Source organism: Gouania willdenowi, chromosome 3, assembly GCF_900634775.1.
Source record: "Gouania willdenowi chromosome 3, fGouWil2.1, whole genome shotgun sequence".
Lineage (NCBI taxonomy): Eukaryota > Metazoa > Chordata > Actinopteri > Blenniiformes > Gobiesocidae > Gouania > Gouania willdenowi.
In genome coordinates, this window is record NC_041046.1 from 3,753,600 (window position 1) to 3,773,865 (window position 20,266).

At 40.3% G+C, this 20,266-nt stretch overlaps 4 protein-coding genes across 5 annotated transcripts in view; 2 read left to right on the top strand and 2 right to left on the bottom strand.

Annotated features, from left to right (window-relative positions):
• The first annotated feature begins 1,452 nt into the window (after nucleotides 1-1,452).
• LOC114481350 (high choriolytic enzyme 1-like) lies at nucleotides 1,453-6,378 on the top strand. Of its 2 annotated transcripts, XM_028476116.1 has the most exons (9): nucleotides 1,453-1,508; nucleotides 1,593-1,658; nucleotides 2,278-2,328; nucleotides 2,400-2,555; nucleotides 4,104-4,224; nucleotides 4,295-4,473; nucleotides 4,555-4,636; nucleotides 4,708-4,832; nucleotides 6,187-6,378. In XM_028476116.1, coding segments are annotated over exons 2-9 (780 nt in total). In that variant the 5' UTR covers nucleotides 1,453-1,508; nucleotides 1,593-1,594; the 3' UTR covers nucleotides 6,189-6,378. The 2 variants fall into 2 exon arrangements, with proteins under 2 accessions (XP_028331917.1, XP_028331906.1); XM_028476105.1 differs by having other exon boundaries at nucleotides 1,508-1,658.
• On the bottom strand, nucleotides 6,337-8,418 carry LOC114458790 (FAS-associated death domain protein-like). The gene is made up of 2 exons (XM_028441176.1): nucleotides 8,400-8,418; nucleotides 6,337-6,687 (listed from the first exon to the last, which is right to left on the bottom strand). Exons 1-2 carry the CDS (start codon nucleotides 8,416-8,418, stop codon nucleotides 6,410-6,412), a joined length of 297 nt encoding a protein of 98 aa, XP_028296977.1. The 3' UTR covers nucleotides 6,337-6,409.
• A 3,039-nt stretch (nucleotides 8,419-11,457) lies between these two features.
• Nucleotides 11,458-17,913, top strand: LOC114481345 (high choriolytic enzyme 1-like). Its single transcript, XM_028476091.1, has 9 exons — nucleotides 11,458-11,481; nucleotides 11,568-11,633; nucleotides 12,253-12,303; nucleotides 12,375-12,530; nucleotides 15,740-15,860; nucleotides 15,931-16,109; nucleotides 16,191-16,272; nucleotides 16,344-16,468; nucleotides 17,819-17,913. Coding segments are annotated over exons 2-9 (780 nt in total). The 5' UTR covers nucleotides 11,458-11,481; nucleotides 11,568-11,569; the 3' UTR covers nucleotides 17,821-17,913.
• A 55-nt stretch (nucleotides 17,914-17,968) lies between these two features.
• LOC114481375 (FAS-associated death domain protein-like) overlaps nucleotides 17,969-20,266 on the bottom strand; it is a 3,112-nt gene continuing 814 nt past the window's right edge. Inside the window, exon 2 of the mRNA XM_028476170.1 lies at nucleotides 17,969-18,319. Within this exon, the coding sequence (XP_028331971.1) occupies nucleotides 18,042-18,319 (278 nt within the window). The 3' untranslated portion in view covers nucleotides 17,969-18,041. The remainder of the gene's footprint in view (nucleotides 18,320-20,266) is intronic.

Genomic DNA, 20,266 nt, shown 5'->3' on the forward strand with positions numbered 1-20,266 from the left:
AGAGCAGCTGAGGTCCGACAGTGTCTGCTCCCAAGTCATGAAGCACTGCGTGGAAGGCTGGCCGGATCGTAACCAGCTACAGGGGGCGTTGAAACACTACTGGCCTGAGAGAGCCGTCCTGAGTGTGCACAATGGACTACTACTGAGAGGCACAAGGTTGGTCATCCCTGCAAACATGAGAAATTGAGTTTTGGACAAGATACACGAGGGTCACAGTGGGTGGTTAATTGCAGAGAGGCAGGCAGTATGGTGGCCGGGTTTAAGCAACCAGATCAGTGAACTTGTTCTCAAATGCAGACAGTGCATACAAGAAAGAGTCAATGTGAGAGAGCCTTTAATGCCCACAGATCTACCAGAAAGGCCATGGCAGAAGTTGGTGTTTGATTTGTTCACTCTGAAAAATAAAAGCTACCTGTGACTAATAGACTAGTTCTCTAGGTACGTAGAGATTGCCCAGCTCAGCCCAACTCGCTCTGCCAATGTGATTGTGCATTTGAAGTCAGTGTTTGCACGTCATGGGATACCAGAGACGCTGATCACAGACAATGGTCCACAGTTTTCATGTCAGGAAATGGAACACTTTGCAAAGGAATACTGCTTTGAGCATGACACCAGTAGTCCCAGATACCCCCAGAGCAATGGCGAGGCGGAGAGAGCTGTCAGGACAGTAAAGGACCTCCTCAAGAAAACGAGTGATCCGTACAGGGCACTATTGGCTTACAGAACCACACGCTGGCAAATGGCTACAGCCCAGCACAGCTTGTTATGGGCCGTAGACTCTGTACCACCTTGCCAATGCAAAAAGTCCAATTGTTTAGGCACAAAATACATTTTCAGTTGCACTTTTAAAAATAAAAAGAACAATTATGCAGTTTTGCATTGTTTATTATAGAACCACAATTTACATTAATAGACTTCTTCTTCCTTTGTATTATTCCTTTATTTATTTCATTAGAGATTTATTTTTAGTTAAATTGCATTGTTTTGAATAACTTATCAAGGGATTATTTTGATAATGAAGAATAAAAGGAAAATAGTACCGTATTTTCTACTTTTTTTCCCCAAAAAATAAAAGAATATTTTTCAATAGTCATTTGTCTACATTCCCATTTTGTGAAATAAATCGTGAGAGAATCTTATCATGAACCCAGTATCGTGAATCGAATCATATCGGGAGTTGAGTGAATAATTACATCCCTAGTACAAAACATTAGGAATCAATGAGAACCAATGAGAACCATTGGGAAGTCATGTGATCTTTCCTTGTAAAAAGCTCCCTGTAGAACTCGAACGTTCTGTACTGGGACTGTTCCACTGGTTCACAGTCAGATGGCGTGTGTTCTCACATTCACAGACTAGGAACAGATGGAACGTTTCACACAGACTGTTATATATCAGTAACTAAAGATTTCACTGAACATGATAAAAGTGTGTGATTACATCATCAGGTGAATAAAGGTATAAAAACACGTTGGGTGGAGTTTTCCAGCAGTTCTTCACACGTTCAGGTACAAACAGACGGTTTCTCTCTCTCTCTCTCTGTGTGTGTGTGTGTGCTTTAGAAACGTATCTTTATCTGTGTGTGTTCTTAGTCATGAAGGTCTTCTGTCTGTCACTGGTGGTTCTGCTCTTGGTGTCGTCTTCCTGGGCAGAGGTAGGTGCAGCCCTTTAATATTAATAACTACATTTGACTGTCCATAATGATCATTATACATATCCACAACATAATTGTGACTAGTCAAAACTGAGTTACACATATCTGCAATAACATCATGAGAACTGCTGTCTCATCATTAATTTACAGTATAAAGATTACTCTTTATTGGATATAAAACTATTTTTCTTCTTCATTTTAATTTTGGACCCAAACATTGGGTTTTTTCACCACCGTTAATATTTTGAATCCTTTACATGAGGCCATTGAAGCTGTCTGATAATCATTTATTGATTATTAGTTTCCTATGTGGTGTAGTCCCCCACCCACTCCTAAATTGCCCATATCTCAAAAAGTATTTATGATATCAAACTAATAATGTACAGTGTACATATTAAATAATCACAGAACAATTGGTAAAAATGTCAGAATTTATTTAGACCAAAGTATGTGGGACATTTGTTGAAATGGCATGAAACGACTCAGTTATTATTATTCTTGTGTCTTTGCTCCCTCGCTGCTGCTGATGTTCCGTTAAAGGAAGGTAAGAACCAAAGTCCCTCCTGGTTTTTATCGTAACATTAACGTAGTTCTGAGATGTTCTCTGTTCTCGTCCTGAGTAGAGAAGGAGCTTTCTGTGAGCGAGCTGCTAGAGAGAGCCAACAGAGATCGCAGTGAGTGCCTGCACGCCGCTCAACGCTAGCACTAAGTTTACGCTGACGCTAAAGCTGTTTTGCTCCCGCAGCTCCCGACTTTGGCGAGCCTGCTCTGATCGGAGGAGACATCGCAGTCAATCCCGACGCCGACAGAAACGCGGATCCCTGCACCTCCAGAGGATGTTTGTGGCTGAAGTACACGGATGGAAAAGTTTACATCCCGTACTACATCGCTAACCACTACTGTGAGTGTGCAGCATGACTCAGACTCTACTTTACACCAAAACAAAGCTTTTCCTTTCACACTAAAGCTGTACTGATAACCAACATTTAGCAGTGCAACAAAAACCAACACATTACTGGTACCAGAACACCTGGTAGAGTTTTACAAAGTAATAATCTAAAACCAGTGATGTGCCGTGACCACTAGGGCTGGGTAGGCACGTTGCAAATCGAGACCACCAATGACAATTTCATGTTTCTGCTGTCAAGTGTTAAATAAATTCAAATCAATTTTATTTGTATAAAACAATTTACAAGAAAATCATCTCAATGCGCTTGTCAAAATATAAAATTCATAATAAGAAAGAAAAAACCCAACAAGATCCACATGAACAAGTATTTATCCATCTAACAAAATCAACATCATAAACACCATTAAAGAAACATAAACAATTATTAATATAGCCTCCATACTCTCCCAACAACATATATCTCATGACACGACAGCACATCTGTTGTTTGTGTTGGAAACACAGAAACACAGAGAAAATGACAACAACAACAACTCAGAACATCCTCAGTGAGGATCATCCACAAAGTCAATCCTTCCTTTTGTTCCATTCACTGTAGAAAGTATGAAACATGTTCTGACCTTATCTTTGCTGAAGCTCTGGTAACTCAGGTGTTGGTCTCCATCTTTTAAAAGATGTCGTTTTTGCACAATATGTGTCACTTTTCTCTTTTTCTCCTCTAAGGGACAGCATGTGTGAGTGAGTTCTGTAGTGTGGCTAGTTTAGATGAAGGTCTGGGTTAGGACACACTCAGTGATCATCAAACTGAGGTTTACATGTTCTGAGAAGTAACGAAAGTAATGATTCCTAAAATGTGTATTTTAATACAGAATAAGATAAGCAGATAGCACGCATACATCTCGCCGATGTTGGCCTCAGATCCTGAGTCGGCATTCTGCTATTTAAGTAAATACTTGACTATGGATATGGAGATATTTATACTAATTGAATGATCCGTGCTAAATAAAGGTTAATATAAGCTGAGCATCTTTAATCCATCGTCCAAACGTCAATGTCTCCGCCCATTGAGCAAACGCTCTCCATAATACGTCTCGCTGATGCAACTTTATTCATCGTGCTGACATCAGCAAGATGTATGTGTGCTATCAGGGCATAGAATATAGATCTCAGAAATATGGAAGAATTGTAAAGAACACTGTTTGACTGTATTCTATAAATACAATTAAATTCTTGTATAATGTGTTTGTATAAATAAAAAAAGATATAGATATATCTCAGTATTGGCAATATTGTCAATGAATCTCGATATATCGGCCAGCCAGCGCGTGGCAACGGTCGTAATGTCTTTAATATTAAAAGTGCTTTTAAAACACATCTATATGAAGCCGAGCACAGATCGATGTAGTTGGATCGTAGGAATATTAATGGATTCATGGATCTAATGAATGAATCGTTACAGCCTGAACGTGTGCACTGAGTTCTTCTGAAATTTGAAATCATGAGGAAACATCTCTGCTCTGATCTGATTGGCTCTTACAGCTTCCCGGGAACAGTCCATCATCCTCCGTGGACTGGAGTCCTTCTCCGCCGTCTCCTGCATCCGTTTCAGGCCCTACCAGAACGGAGACCACGAGTGGATCAGCATCGAGTCCAGGAGTGGGTAAGAGCAAACAGACAGTGTGTTGACCCGCTCCTACGGACACGTCGTCACGTCCTCTCTGCGTTCACAGCTGCTACTCCTTCGTGGGTCGTCAGGGCGGAGGTCAGACCGTGTCTCTGGATCGTGGGGGCTGCCTGTACCACGGCACGGTCCAGCACGAGCTGCTGCACGCGCTCGGATTCAACCACGAGCAGACGCGCTCCGACAGAGACAATCACATCAGGGTCTACTGGGAAAACATCATCGATGGTACCAGACAACCACTCTAAGAGAAAGACCTTCAGCTTTTACTGCTTCCTTTAACGTCTTTGTTGTCCTCTGTGGTCACAGACATGAGGTACAACTTTAATAAGATCAACACTTTGAACCAGGGAACGCCGTACGACTACAACTCTGTCATGCAGTACGAAAAGTACGACGACTCCTTCCTTCTAAATGTTTCCTCCATCAGACCAGTGACAACTCACTGTGTGTGATCCTCAGATACGCCTTCTCCAAGAACAACCAGCCCACCATGCTGCCCATCCCCAACAACAACGTCTCCTTTGGCCAGGCCACGCAGATGAGCCAGAATGACATCATCAGGCTGAACAGACTCTACCAGTGCTGTAAGAGCTTATATATTTTTACAAGTTTGACCTAAAACCTTCTAAATGTCCTTATGAGTAAATCTATGTCTAACTAAACACATTATTATGCTCCGTATTTATTTAACTATAGTTTAAAAAATGGAGCTACTACAGTTTTAGAGCCCGTTCTTCCATCTGGAGATCATGTGATTGATGATGTCACACGACCCCTCACAAGACACATAAACCCTGAGGATAGGAGTCCTTTAACAGTCTGTGATTTACTCTCGAACCACCAGAGCGTGTCAGCGCACTGTTTAAGAGAGAGTAAAGGTCCCTTTGGAGAGCTCTTCTTCTCTGCTTCATTGTCTACGACCAAACCACAGAGTTAGAACTGTCGGCCCCTGAAGACAGATTATTTTTGTTTTTTATCCTCTCTCTGTAAACAAAAGAGGTTTATCAACATCTTTAACTTTTCCTGTTTTTTAGAGCAGGGTCTCTCAAATGGTGGTACGTGTACCCCTAAGGATACGCAATGCCACTGCAGGGGGTCTTTGAGGGAGAGAGAGAGAGAGAGAGAGAGAGGGAGGGAGTGAAAAACTAACAAATAAAGTGAAAGGGAATTCATAAAAACTATAGAAATAAATCTATTCAGGCACCACTAAATCAGGGTTTCTATACTTTCACTTTGTGAAATATAAATCTAGTTCAGCTAAAATTCAGTTTAAAAAAAAAAAAACATGATTAAAAACTAATTCTAGAAAAAAATATCTTTGGGGTCACCAGAAATTCTTAATATCAAAATGTGGTCACGATCCAAAAAAAGGTTGCGAACCATTCAATTAAATAAATTAAATTTACAAAATGAGATTGTTTAAATTGTGTTTATCACTCATTCATTCCATCATTATGATCTATAGATGTTTTTACATAGTTTTATAAGTAAAATGAGTCGGACAAAGGGGGACTAGAACTTAAACAGATTGAGTAACAGTGATATAGATCAACAAAAAGCAGCACAAGTTGTTATTTTGACTGAAAAAGATGTTAAATGATATAAAAATCAGGCTGAATGTTTCACTCCAATTGAAAACAATGGGACGTTTACAGGCAGTGTGACATCATCAATCATGTGATTTAAACATGGAGGAACACAGGCTCTAAAACTGTAAAGTAGTCCTATTTTTAAAAGGTAATAAAATGAATATGTTTCATAATAATGTGTTTTATTAGAAATAGATCTACTAATGAGAACATTTAAAAGATTTTAGGCCAAACTTATAAAAACAGTGGATGATCACTTTAACATGAGGATGACACGCGTCTCCAGGACTGTGTGTGTGTGTGTGTGTGTGTGTGTGTGTAAACATTAACCTCCATGTTTCCTCTGCAGGAACAAACAGGAGGAAAGAAGGCGTGGCATCCAGGGCCTGACTCCGCCCACACACGTGTTGAATAAAGAGCAGTTCCTGTTGATCTCCGTTATCACTCTCTGTCTCTTCATCACATCAAACTGTGAGAGTTTAGAAAGTGAACGAGTCTGTTTCAAACATCAAAGGTTTTATTAAACGCTCTATGATATAAATTAGTGGTTGTTGGAGTCTTTTTAGTCCTCGTTAATGTTCCAGAGCTGAGAGTTTGTCCTCCAGCTTGTCTGCGGTCATGTTGAAGTGACAGCTTCTCAAAGCCTGGATCAGCTGATGGGTTTGTGCTTCACCTCCTTTACTCCTCCTCCACTCCTTCAGCAGCTCCATGGACGTCTCCTCCAGGTCGGTGGGGTGGCGCTGAGCGATGGACTCCAGCTTCACCTCCGTCACTCCCAGTTTACGGCCCAGTTTACGCCAGCTCTTTCCCAGGCTCTCAGAAATTATCTCCATGGCAACGTCCAGTTTGGCTGGAGGAGGAAAAAGAGAGAAAGTGATGTGTCTAAAGACACAAAAAACACCTCTTTACAGTTATTTGACTCATTCTGTGCTAGTGCAACTTGCGTTGATGATGCGCTGGTGACGACATAATCCAAGATGGCGGCGGCCCGGACTACAGCAACACTATGTAATAAAAACCTTAAAAGACATGAATATAATGAAAAGAGTGGATGGACAGAGACATAAACATGTAGACTTTCACACAGACACACACAGACTTATTAAACACACACAGACTTATTAAACACACACAGACTTATTAAACACACACAGACTTATTAAACACACACTGACCTCGGTAAACACAGTAAACAGAACAGGCTTCACTGGACAGCAGGCACTAGGACCCAGAGACAGAGTAAGTGTGTCCTCGTACTGCATTCACAGGCTGTAATATCATCAGTTTATCATTTTACCAGTTGTTAGAGCTACTGTCTTTACCAGGGAGATAATATTTATTACTGGTGATTGTTTTCTGGAGTTTTACTGGAATTTTTACCAGTGATTAGTTCATATCTCCTTCTGCTCCGCGGTCCAAACTGACACCGTAGCCACACACACACGCACGCGCACACGCACGCACGCACGCACGCACGCACGCACGCACGCACGCACGCACACACACACACACACACACACACACACACACACACACACACACACACACACACACACACACACACACACACACACAGGGTGGATTAAATAATGAATAAAACATTGTTTTATCCCGTTCTTATCTGTGTTATTATCACATTATAAAAAAGTTTAAAAATAGCAGGAATTAGTGCTGGTCTCCAACGGTCTTGACGGAAAATCCCGAGTCCAAGACAAAATCGAGTCAAAATGCTTCAGAGTCTGAGACGAGACCGAGACCTTTAAAATTTGATCTCAAGACCAAGACCAGTCTCGATTACCACAACACTACAACATGGTGTCAGAAGTTGGAGTGCTTTGTGGAGATAAAAGTCAACTTTGCAATCGGCTAACGACAATGGACGACCAAGAGGAAGCGGCTACGGCTGTTTCGGCGGCAGGAGCAGCAGTCTGAGGGACTGGGGCTGAAATATTCATCACTGTCAGAAAAAATGCAGCTTGACAAAAATCTTACACTGGCTAAAGCTATCACAATGGCTAGACAATCTGAGGAAATAAAACGACAACAGACTGACTTAAGATGTGAAGCTAGTGCCAGCAAAGCAGCTATGGATACAGTTCACGTCAGGAAATCCAAACTGAACAGGTTCAAAAACAAAGAACAAAAACAGTTCAGGTCCCCAAAGCCTCAACAGACAAAACAGGACAGTAAGACATGTTCCAAGTGTGGCAAAACACCAGCTCATGCAGCAGTGCAATGCCCGGCTAAAAATGCAGAATGCCAAAACTGTGGGAAACGTGGGCACTATGGTAGGGTCTGTAGGTCCAACCCGACTGTGAATGAGGTCGCTGAAAATGCGGATGGACTTTTCCTGGGTGAAGTGGATTTTGGAGAAGAACCATGGCAAGCGGACACAACTGTGAGAGGAAACAAAGTGACTTTCAAGCTAGATTCCGGGGCGGATGTCACAGCTATTTCTGAACAGACATTCGAAAACTGCAAAGGCAAACATGAACAGTTGGAGAAAGCACAAAAACCATTCTATGGCCTAGGTGGATCTGCACTGCATGTGTTTGGGTCTACCACAGAGACTCTTATACATGACGACAGAAGCACGATTGAGAAAATCTATGCCGTCAGAACAGCTTCTGTGAGACTGAAACTAATCGCCAGAGTTTATAGTATAGACCAAGAGACAGTGAGTAAAGTGTATGCCAGGTTATGCAGTGGTCTTGGGCTCACTCAGAAGCCATACACAGAAAAATTAAAACCTGATGCAAAGCTCTTTTCACTTAAGGTGCCAAGGCGTGTGCCACTGCCGCTCATGGGCAAAGTCAAAGAGGAGCTGGAGAGGATAGAAAGGTTGGGAGTTATTAGTCGTGTCGAGGAGCCAACAGATTGGTGCTGTGGCATGGTTGTGGCTCCCAAAAAGGACAAAGAAAAAGTGCGTATCTGTGTGAACATGACACCCTTAAACGAGTCAGTGTGTCGTGAAAGATACATCCTCCCCTCTGTGGAGCAAACGCTAGGCATGCTTGCAGGCGCTCAGTACTTTTCAAAGCTCGACGCCAACATAGGTTTTTGGCCAATACCACTGTCCAAAGAGTCGGCCCCCCTCACCATTTTCATAACAACATTTGGCAGATACCACTTCAACCGTTTGCCATTTGGTATTTCCAGTGTGCCCGAACATTTCCAAAATATGATGGTGACGGAGGTTACAGCGGGTCTCGAGGGAGTCGTCTGTCACATGGACGATATCCTGATCTGGGGATCCACCATGAAGCAGCATGACAAAAGACTGCATGCCATCCTGGAGCGAGCGGAGAAAGCAGGTGTTACAATAAATATGTCAAAATGTGAGTTTGGCAAAAGAAAAGTCAAATTCCTTGGGTTTATTGTCTCAGCAGTAGGAATGAGTCCTGATCCCGAAAAAACCCAAGCTGTTCCGGACATGAAGGAGCCGAGCAATGTGAGTGAGCTCAGGAGCTTTCTCGGGATGTGAACCAACTTGGGAAGTTTATTCTGAACCTGTCGGAAAAAGACAAACCAGAGAGACTTGCTTTCAACCAAGAACATGTGGTATTGGGGTCAAGATCAACATGAGGAGTTTCACAACCGCAAACAAGAATTGTCCTCTGCTCCCGTGCTACAGCTCTATGACCCGAACAAACCACAGAAGATCTCTGCAGACGCCTCTTCATATGGGCTGGGGGCGGTCATGTTATAGCAGGAGGGAGATGTGTGGTCACCAGTTGCTTACGCTTCCCGATCACTGACACCGACAGAGCAGCGCTACGCACAGCTAGAAAAGGAAGCGCTGGCTCTCACCTGGGCATGCGAGAGGTTTAATGACTTTATTCTTGGCCTGCACTTTGAACTTGAAACTGACCACAAACCACTAGTGAGTCTACTGGGAGGACAAGCTTTGGATGCACTTCCACCAAGGATTCAGGGATTTTGCATGCGCCTAATGAGGTACGCATACACTATAAAGCACATCCCTGGTAAAAGTCTCACCACAGCTGACACACTCTCACGCTTACCGCTCACAAACAGTGTTATTCACACAGACACTGATCTATTGGAGAACACTAACATTTATGTTCAGTAGGTGCCAGAGGGTCTTCCTGCGAGCAGCAAATACTTGGCAGATCTTCAAGAGCAGCTGAGGTCCGACAGTGTCTGCTCCCAAGTCATGAAGCACTGCGTGGAAGGCTGGCCGGATTGTAACCAGCTACAGGGGGCGTTGAAACACTACTGGCCTGAGAGAGCCGTCCTGAGTGTGCACAATGGACTACTACTGAGAGGCACAAGGTTGGTCATCCCTGCAAACATGAGAAATTGAGTTTTGGACAAGATACACGAGGGTCACAGTGGGTGGTTAATTGCAGAGAGGCAGGCAGTATGGTGGCCGGGTTTAAGCAACCAGATCAGTGAACTTGTTCTCAAATGCAGACAGTGCATACAAGAAAGAGTCAATGTGAGAGAGCCTTTAATGCCCACAGATCTACCAGAAAGGCCATGGCAGAAGTTGGTGTTTGATTTGTTCACTCTGAAAAATAAAAGCTACCTGTGACTAATAGACTAGTTCTCTAGGTACGTAGAGATTGCCCAGCTCAGCCCAACTCGCTCTGCCAATGTGATTGTGCATTTGAAGTCAGTGTTTGCACATCATGGGATACCAGAGACGCTGATCACAGACAATGGTCCACAGTTTTCATGTCAGGAAATGGAACACTTTGCAAAGGAATACTGCTTTGAGCATGACACCAGTAGTCCCAGATACCCCCGGAGCAATGGCGAGGCGGAGAGAGCTGTCAGGACAGTAAAGGACCTCCTCAAGAAAACGAGTGATCCGTACAGGGCACTATTGGCTTACAGAACCACACGCTGGCAAATGGCTACAGCCCAGCACAGCTGGTTATGGGCCGTAGACTCTGTACCACCTTGCCAATGCAAAAAGTCCAATTGTTAAGGCACAAAATACATTTTCAGTTGCACTTTTAAAAAGAAAAAGAACTATTATGCAGTTTCGCATTGTTTATTATAGAACCACAATTTACATTAATAGACTTCTTCTTCCTTTGTATTATTCCTTTATTTATTTCATTAGAGATTTATTTTTAGTTAAATTGCATTGTTTTGAATAACTTATCAAGGGATTAGTTTGATAATGAAGAATAAAAGGAAAATAGTATTTTCTACTTTTTTTCCCCAAAAAAATAAAAGAATATTTTTCAATAGTCATTTGTCTACATTCCCATTTTGTGAAATAAATCGTGAGAGAATCATATCATGAACCCAGTATCGTGAATCGAATCATATCGGGAGTTGAGTGAATAATTACATCCCTAGTACAAAACATTAGGAATCAATGAGAACCAATGAGAACCATTGGGAAGTCATGTGATCTTTCCTTGTAAAAAGCTCACTGTAGAACTCGAACGTTCTGTACTGGGACTGTTCCACTGGTTCACAGTCAGATGGCGTGTGTTCTCACATTCACAGACTAGGAACAGATGGAACGTTTCACACAGACTGTTATATATCAGTAACTAAAGATTTCACTGAACATGATAAAAGTGTGTGATTACATCATCAGGTGAATAAAGGTATAAAAACACGTTGGGTGGAGTTTTCCAGCAGTTCTTCACACGTTCAGGTACAAACAGACGGTTTCTCTCTCTCTCTCTCTGTGTGTGTGTGTGTGTGCTTTAGAAACGTATCTTTATCTGTGTGTGTTCTTAGTCATGAAGGTCTTCTGTCTGTCACTGGTGGTTCTGCTCTTGGTGTCGTCTTCCTGGGCAGAGGTAGGTGCAGCCCTTTAATATTAATAACTACATTTGACTGTCCAGAATGATCATTATACATATCCACAACATAATTGTGACTAGTCAAAACTGAGTTACACATATCTGCAATAACATCATGAGAACTGCTGTCTCATCATTAATTTACAGTATAAAGATTACTCTTTATTGGATATAAAACTATTTTTCTTCTTCATTTTAATTTTGGACCCAAACATTGGGTTTTTTCACCACCGTTAATATTTTGAATCCTTTACATGAGGCCATTGAAGCTGTCTGATAATCATTTATTGATTATTAGTTTCCTATGTGGTGTAGTCCCCCACCCACTCCTAAATTGCCCATATCTCAAAAAGTATTTATGATATCAAACTAATAATGTACAGTGTACATACTAAATAATCACAGAACAATTGGTAAAAATGTCAGAATTTATTTAGACCAAAGTATGTGGGACATTTGTTGAAATGGCATGAAACGACTCAGTTATTATTATTCTTGTGTCTTTGCTCCCTCGCTGCTGCTGATGTTCCGTTAAAGGAAGGTAAGAACCAAAGTCCCTCCTGGTTTTTATCGTAACATTAACGTAGTTCTGAGATGTTCTCTGTTCTCGTCCTGAGTAGAGAAGGAGCTTTCTGTGAGCGAGCTGCTAGAGAGAGCCAACAGAGATCGCAGTGAGTGCCTGCACGCCGCTCAACGCTAGCGCTAAGTTTACGCTGACGCTAAAGCTGTTTTGCTCCCGCAGCTCCCGACTTTGACGAGCCTGCTCTGATCGGAGGAGACATCGCAGTCAATCCCGACGCCGACAGAAACGCGGATCCCTGCACCTCCAGAGGATGTTTGTGGCTGAAGTACACGGATGGAATAGTTTACATCCCGTACTACATCGCTAACCACTACTGTGAGTGTGCAGCATGACTCAGACTCTACTTTACACCAAAACAAAGCTTTTCCTTTCACACTAAAGCTGTACTGATAACCAACATTTAGCAGTGCAACAAAAACCAACACATTACTGGTACCAGAACACCTGGTAGAGTTTTACAAAGTAATAAACTAAAACCAGTGATGTGCCGTGACCACTAGGGCTGGGTAGGCACGTTGCAAATCGAGACCACCAATGACAATTTCATGTTTCTGCTGTCAAGTGTTAATTAAATTCAAATCAATTTTATTTGTATAAAGCAATTTCCAACAAAGTCATCTCAATGCGCTTGTCAAAATATTAAAGATCCAGATGAACAAGTATTTATCCATCTAACAAAATCAACATCATAAACACCATTAAAGAAACATTAACAATTATTTAATATAGCCTCCATACTCTCCCAACAACATATATCTCATGACACGACAGCACATCTGTTGTTTATGTTGGAAACACAGAAACATGGAGAAAATGACAACTTAGAACATCCTCAGTGAGGAGCATCAACAAAGTCAATCCTTCCTTTTGTTCCATTCACTGTGAAAAGTATGAAACATGTTCTGACCTTATCTTTGCTGAAGCTCTGGTATCTCAGGTGTTGGTCTCCATCTTTTAAAAGATGTCGTTTTTCCTCAAAACAAAGTTTTTCGATCATCTCTAGCGCTGTCATCCTGACTGTAGTGTTATCCCGCCCACTAGCTAGAGAACGTAGCAGCAGCGGTCACATGTCATCTATTCACTAATGTGCTGTGAACTTACGTATAGCATTTAGCATAGCACAGTTACGTGCAAAGGCAGCTCTCTACGCTGCCTTTACGCGTAAATGGATGTCATATTGGGGACCTGACTGCGCATGCGCAAATACGTAAAATCACGCAATGGGAACGGAGGCAGAAGAGCGACGTGCCTTTGGGAGGGGGCGTGGCCTCCCTCTGCCTTACAGCGGAGCGAAAAAAAAAAAAAAAAAGACTGTGAAGCTGTTCCAGGAAATAGCGCTGTTTAGTCATTTGGGCTATGAAACGCACAACTACGGATACTTTCAAACTTATAGGTACTGTAGGCTATTGGAAATGGAAAAATAAATAATTTATAACTAAAAAAAATAAATAAAAAATAATAATAATAATTAAATAATCAAAATATCAATTCACCCTTGGGTAGGCACTGCCTACCTTGCCTACCCTGACGGCACGTCTAAAACACTACGTGTGCTAACGATTCATTTTAGCAACGATTCAAATCATGATTCATTGTTGCTGATTTAATTAATTGATGATATTGGTTAATTACAAACAATTTGATCCAAAACGATTCAGTAACTTTTGATCCATAATAATAATAATAATAATAATAATAATGATGATAATAATAATAATAATATGTTCAGTGTGACAGTACAGGTGAGATTCATGTTTATTATAAGGAAATCATCTATAAATTAATGATGGACATAAACAAGTGAACATCATTTAATGTCAAATATATTCACAAATTAATTTGAATAAAGTCCAACTAACACTTCAGTTTAGATTCACAAGATGTTATAGTTAACTCATTCAGTACCAGCCGTTTTTGATCATTTTGACTGATTTTAAAGACCCACAGAATATTTTCTACTATGACTATCTGAAATCTGACACCAGGTTCTGAAAAATTGAAGTCTCTACTGTCATAAAAAAAAAAAAAACATTTGTTTCTGGCTTGTTTCGTTCTGTTGTAATCAGCTGTTGAATAGAGCAAGTTTTACACAAATCTTCAAAAGCTGAGAAAAAAGCCTTTTACTAAAAAAACCCTGTCAGTGACTTTAAAGCTATTTTTTTTTTTTTGCTTTAGTGACAAATCTATGACACTGAGTGAGTTAACTTTTCAATAATCAATACATTATTAATATAAATCCATATTAGGTTTACCTGACTCTTCTGATTGTTTTAATACATCAGAATAAAACAATATTATAATAACAATGATGTGTTGAGGTTAAATGAGCAGTGATTGATGGTTATCATGAGGCTTCAGCAGAGCTAACGCTAACGAGCTAATGCTACATGGTGGTGGATGGGGGGCAGTGAACCACAGCTTTAGAATAAAGACAAAGTGTTTCACACACTGGACCCAAAGGTGGTTCCATTCATTTTCTTTGTCTGCTCGACAATATGGACCAAAACTCATATTTCTATTTTTTTTCTAAAAAATGGCGATCTATGATATTAATCACGATATTTTTAACACAATAAAGTCTGACCAGAAAGAGAATTCTAGGTTCAATTTGCTGATGAAAAATGCCACACGATCACATTTAATAACAAACAAATGCACAATATGTGTCACTTTTGTCTTTTTCTCCTCTAAGGGACAGCATGTGTGAGTGAGTTCTGTAGTGTGGCTAGTTTAGATGAAGGTCTGGGTTAGGACACACTCAGTGATCATCAAACTGAGGTTTACATGTTCTGAGAAGTAACGAAAGTAATGATTCCTAAAATGTGTATTTTAATACAGAATAAGATAAGCAGATAGCACGCATACGTCTCGCCGATGTCGGCCTCAGATCCTGAGTCGGCATTCTGCTATTTAAGTAAATACTTGACTATGGATATGGAGATATTTATACTAATTGAATGATCCGTGCTAAATAAAGGTTAATATAAGCTGTAGAGAGGCCACGCTGAGCATCTTTAATCCATCGTCCAAACGTCAATGTCTCCGCCCATTGAGCAAACGCTCTCCATAATACGTCTCGCTGATGCAACTTTATTCATCGTGCTGACATCAGCAAGATGTATGTGTGCTATCAGGGCATAGAATATAGATCTCAGAAATATGGAAGAATTGTAAAGAACACTGTTTGACTGTATTCTATAAATACAATTAAATTCTTGTATAATGTGTTTGTATAAATAAAAAAAGATATAGATATATCTCAGTATTGGCAATATTGTCAATGAATCTCGATATATCGGCCAGCCAGCGCGTGGCAACGGTCGTAATGTCTTTAATATTAAAAGTGCTTTTAAAACACATCTATATGAAGCCGAGCACAGATCGATGTAGTTGGATCGTAGGAATATTAATGGATTCATGGATCTAATGAATGAATCGTTACAGCCTGAACGTGTGCACTGAGTTCTTCTGAAATTTGAAATCATGAGGAAACATCTCTGCTCTGATCTGATTGGCTCTTACAGCTTCCCGGGAACAGTCCATCATCCTCCGTGGAATGGAGTCCTTCTCCGCCGTCTCCTGCATCCGTTTCAGGCCCTACCAGAACGGAGACCACGAGTGGATCAGCATCGAGTCCAGGAGTGGGTAAGAGCAAACAGACAGTGTGTTGACCCGCTCCTACGGACACGTCGTCACGTCCTCTCTGCGTTCACAGCTGCTACTCCTCCGTGGGTCGTCAGGGCGGAGGTCAGACCGTGTCTCTGGATCGTGGGGGCTGCCTGTACCACGGCACGGTCCAGCACGAGCTGCTGCACGCGCTCGGATTCAACCACGAGCAGACGCGCTCCGACAGAGACAATCACATCAGGGTCTACTGGGAAAACATCATCGATGGTACCAGACAACCACTCTAAGAGAAAGACCTTCAGCTTTTACTGCTTCCTTTAACGTCTTTGTTGTCCTCTGTGGTCACAGACATGAGGTACAACTTTAATAAGATCAACACTTTGAACCAGGGAACGCCGTACGACTACAACTCTATCATGCAGTACGAGAAGTACGACGACTCCTTCCTTCTAAATGTTTCCTCCATCAGACCAGTGACAACTCACTGTGTGTGATCCTCAGATACGCCTTCTCCAAGAACAACCAGCCCACCATGCTGCCCATCCCCAACAACAACGTCTCCTTTGGCCAGGCCACGCAGATGAGCCAGAATGACATCATCAGGCTGAACAGACTCTACCAGTGCTGTAAGAGATTATATATTTTTACAAGTTTGACCTAAAACCTTCTAAATGTCCTTATGAGTAAATCTATGTCTAACTAAACACATTATTATGCTCCGTATTTATTTAACTATAGTTTAAAAAATGGAGCTACTACAGTTTTAGAGCCTGTTCTTCCATCTGGAGATCATGTGATTGATGATGTCACACGACCCCTCACAAGACACATAAACCCTAAGGATAGGAGTCCTTTAACAGTCTGTGATTTACTCTCGAACCACCAGAGCGTGTCAGCGCACTGTTTAAGAGAGAGTAAAGGTCCCTTTGGAGAGCTCTTCTTCTCTGCTTCATTGTCTACGACCAAACCACAGAGTTAGAACTGTCGGCCCCTGAAGACAGATTATTTTTGTTTTTTATCCTCTCTCTGTAAACAAAAGAGGTTTATCAACATCTTTAACTTTTCCTGTTTTTTAGAGCAGGGTCTCTCAAATGGTGGTACGTGTACCCCTAAGGGTACGCAATGCCACTGCAGGGGGTCTTTGAGGGAGAGAGAGAGAGAGAGAGAGGGAGGGAGTGAAAAACTAACAAATAAAGTGAAAGGGAATTCATAAAAACTATAGAAATAAATCTATTCAGGCACCACTAAATCAGGGTTTCTATACTTTCACTTTGTGAAATATAAATCTAGTTCAGCTAAAATTCAGTTAAACAAAAAAAAAAAACATGATTAAAAACTAATTCTAGAAAAAAATATCTTTGGGGTCACCAGAAATTCTTAATATCAAAATGTGGTCACGATCCAAAAAAAGGTTGCGAACCATTGCATTAAATAAATTGAATTTACAAAATGAGATTGTTTAAATTGTGTTTATCACTCATTCATTCCATCATTATGATCTATAGATGTTTTTAAATAGTTTTATAAGTAAAATGAGTCGGACAAAGGGGGACTAGAACTTAAAAAGATTGAGTAACAGTGATATAGATCAACAAAAAGCAGCACAAGTTGTTATTTTGACTGAAAAAGATGTTAAATGATATAAAAATCAGGCTGAATGTTTCACTCCAATTGAAAACAATGGGACGTTTACAGGCAGTGTGACATCATCAATCATGTGATTTAAACATGGAGGAACACAGGCTCTAAAACTGTAAAGTAGTCCTATTTTTAAAAGGTAATTAAATGAATATGTTTCATAATAATGTGTTTTATTAGAAATAGATCTACTAATGAGAACATTTAAAAGATTTTAGGCCAAACTTATAAAAACAGTGGATGATCACTTTAACATGAGGATGACACGCGTCTCCAGGACTGTGTGTGTGTGTGTGTGTGTGTGTGTGTAAACATTAACCTCCATGTTTCCTCTGCAGGAACAAACAGGAGGAAAGAAGGCGTGGCATCCAGGGCCTGACTCCGCCCACACACGTGTTGAATAAAGAGCAGTTCCTGTTGATCTCCGTTATCACTCTCTGTCTCTTCATCACATCAAACTGTGAGAGTTTAGAAAGTGAACGAGTCTGTTTCAAACATCAAAGGTTTTATTAAACGCTCTATGATATAAATTAGTGGTTGTTGGAGTCTTTTTAGTCCTCGTTAATGTTCCAGAGCTGAGAGTTTGTCCTCCAGCTTGTCTGCGGTCATGTTGAAGTGACAGCTTCTCAAAGCCTGGATCAGCTGATGGGTTTGTGCTTCACCTCCTTTACTCCTCCTCCACTCCTTCAGCAGCTCCATGGACGTCTCCTCCAGGTCGGTGGGGTGGCGCTGAGCGATGGACTCCAGCTTCACCTCCGTCACTCCCAGTTTACGGCCCAGTTTACGCCAGCTCTTTCCCAGGCTCTCAGAAATTATCTCCATGGCAACGTCCAGTTTGGCTGGAGGAGGAAAAAGAGAGAAAGTGATGAACATGGTTGGGCTCAATTATAATTAATTACAATGATGGTGTAATTAGGAGGCCAAGCCCACGGGGCCCGGGGACCAACATTTATTCATTTTGTTCAGATTTTTATTCAATTGATTTTTTCGTTGGTAAACGTGGTGCTACAGGCTAAAGGGAGGGCGGTGCCCTTTGGAGGGTGGGTCCAGATCCCTCAGCTTACCTCGGATGCAAAAACTCACACGTCCACCAGCAGGTGGCGCTATAACCAAGGTCAACGTGTTTTGGCCTAGAACTCCCACACTGTATGTCACACATTCATATCCACAGATTCCCACTGAATCACCTGGGCTAGGCCACGCCCATTTCCACCTGTAATTATACTGTCTAAAAATCTGTCTAACTATTCCATGGGGTTTTGTTTATACTTGTCAAGTTTTGGATTTGAAAATAACAGAAATTTCCTGGTGCCTGCTCTGATTCACCCCCCCTCCCCTCCGCCCCCCAACCAAGCTCCAGTATCTCTTATATTTTAATATAGATGTACAATAAATCTAAAATATCCACTTATCAACCACTTACTAAATACAATAATGTGATTATAATCTGGTAGTTCGACCTTTATTAATATTAAAATGCTGTGAACATTCCTACGAGGGCTGGTGATATGGATCAAAACTCATATCAATATATTTTCTCAAAATGGTGATTTATGATATAAATCTAGATAATTTTATTTCAAATGAAGTCTGACCAGAAAGACAATTCTGGGTTAAACTTGCTGATGTATATATATATATATATATATATATATATATATATATATATATATATATATATATATATGCGCAATATTGTAGTTTTCTATATCGCCAAAATATAAAACTCAATATACTGTATCTTGAATCTCGATATATCTCCCAGCTCTAATCCCTAAATTATAAAACAGCCTAAATAAAAACATAAACGTGTATATGAAGCACATGTGTTTATTTAATATACTTACAGTTTATATATAATATATATATATATAAGTCAACACCTTGTATATTTACTGTTAATTTCACGTTGCTTGTCTTTAAATTAAACATGAACATTTTATTTTATTATATATTTTATTATAATTTCTCATGCTCACTCATGTGGTTCTCTGGTATTCATTAATGACTCATTAAATTTATAGATCTTGTGATTGGCTGATTTTTTTTATTGTTTGGTTGAAATATGCTTAAATTATTAACGAGTACATTTTTCTAGCGAGCTATAAAAACGCAAACTGTTGCATATCTTGGTCAAAATTAATGCTAACAGCAAATCTGAGATAATTGTTGTCATGTGACTGTGTGGGTATGAGCCACATTTGAATAATTTAGGTCACTAGGGGGCGCTGCAACTATGGGATATTTATATAATATATAAGATAACATCTTAAATGGTAACCGATTTTATTAATTTAACAATTCATTTTTTCAGTTTGACTCGATTTGATTATGTCTCCATTAATTGACTAAAAGTAATTTATAAATGTTGATTTACATATCTAAAATGAAAAAAAAACAAAACAAAACATGAAATCCTTAACGTTGCAATATATGTTTATTGCTCTTCAACTCAAAATTCCAAAATAAAATTCAAGAAAGAATATAAAAGTACAAAATAATGCATTAAGAGTCAGAGGAAGAATCTAAATCCATCCATTTTCAGACCGGGTTTGTCCAACTTTAGGGTCACGAGGATCTAAATGTTAAATCAGTTGCCAAGTATAAACGTAAATGTTTAGAAACTATACAAAGTTGGCAAGTCAGAGCCTGTCAATAGAGAGCTCTACACTTGGCGACTGATTTATCATTTACTTTTAACATTTATATTTATATTCAGATTCGACATTTAGGTTTAGCATCAGCATTTATATTTAAATTTAACGTTTACAATTAGCATTTACATT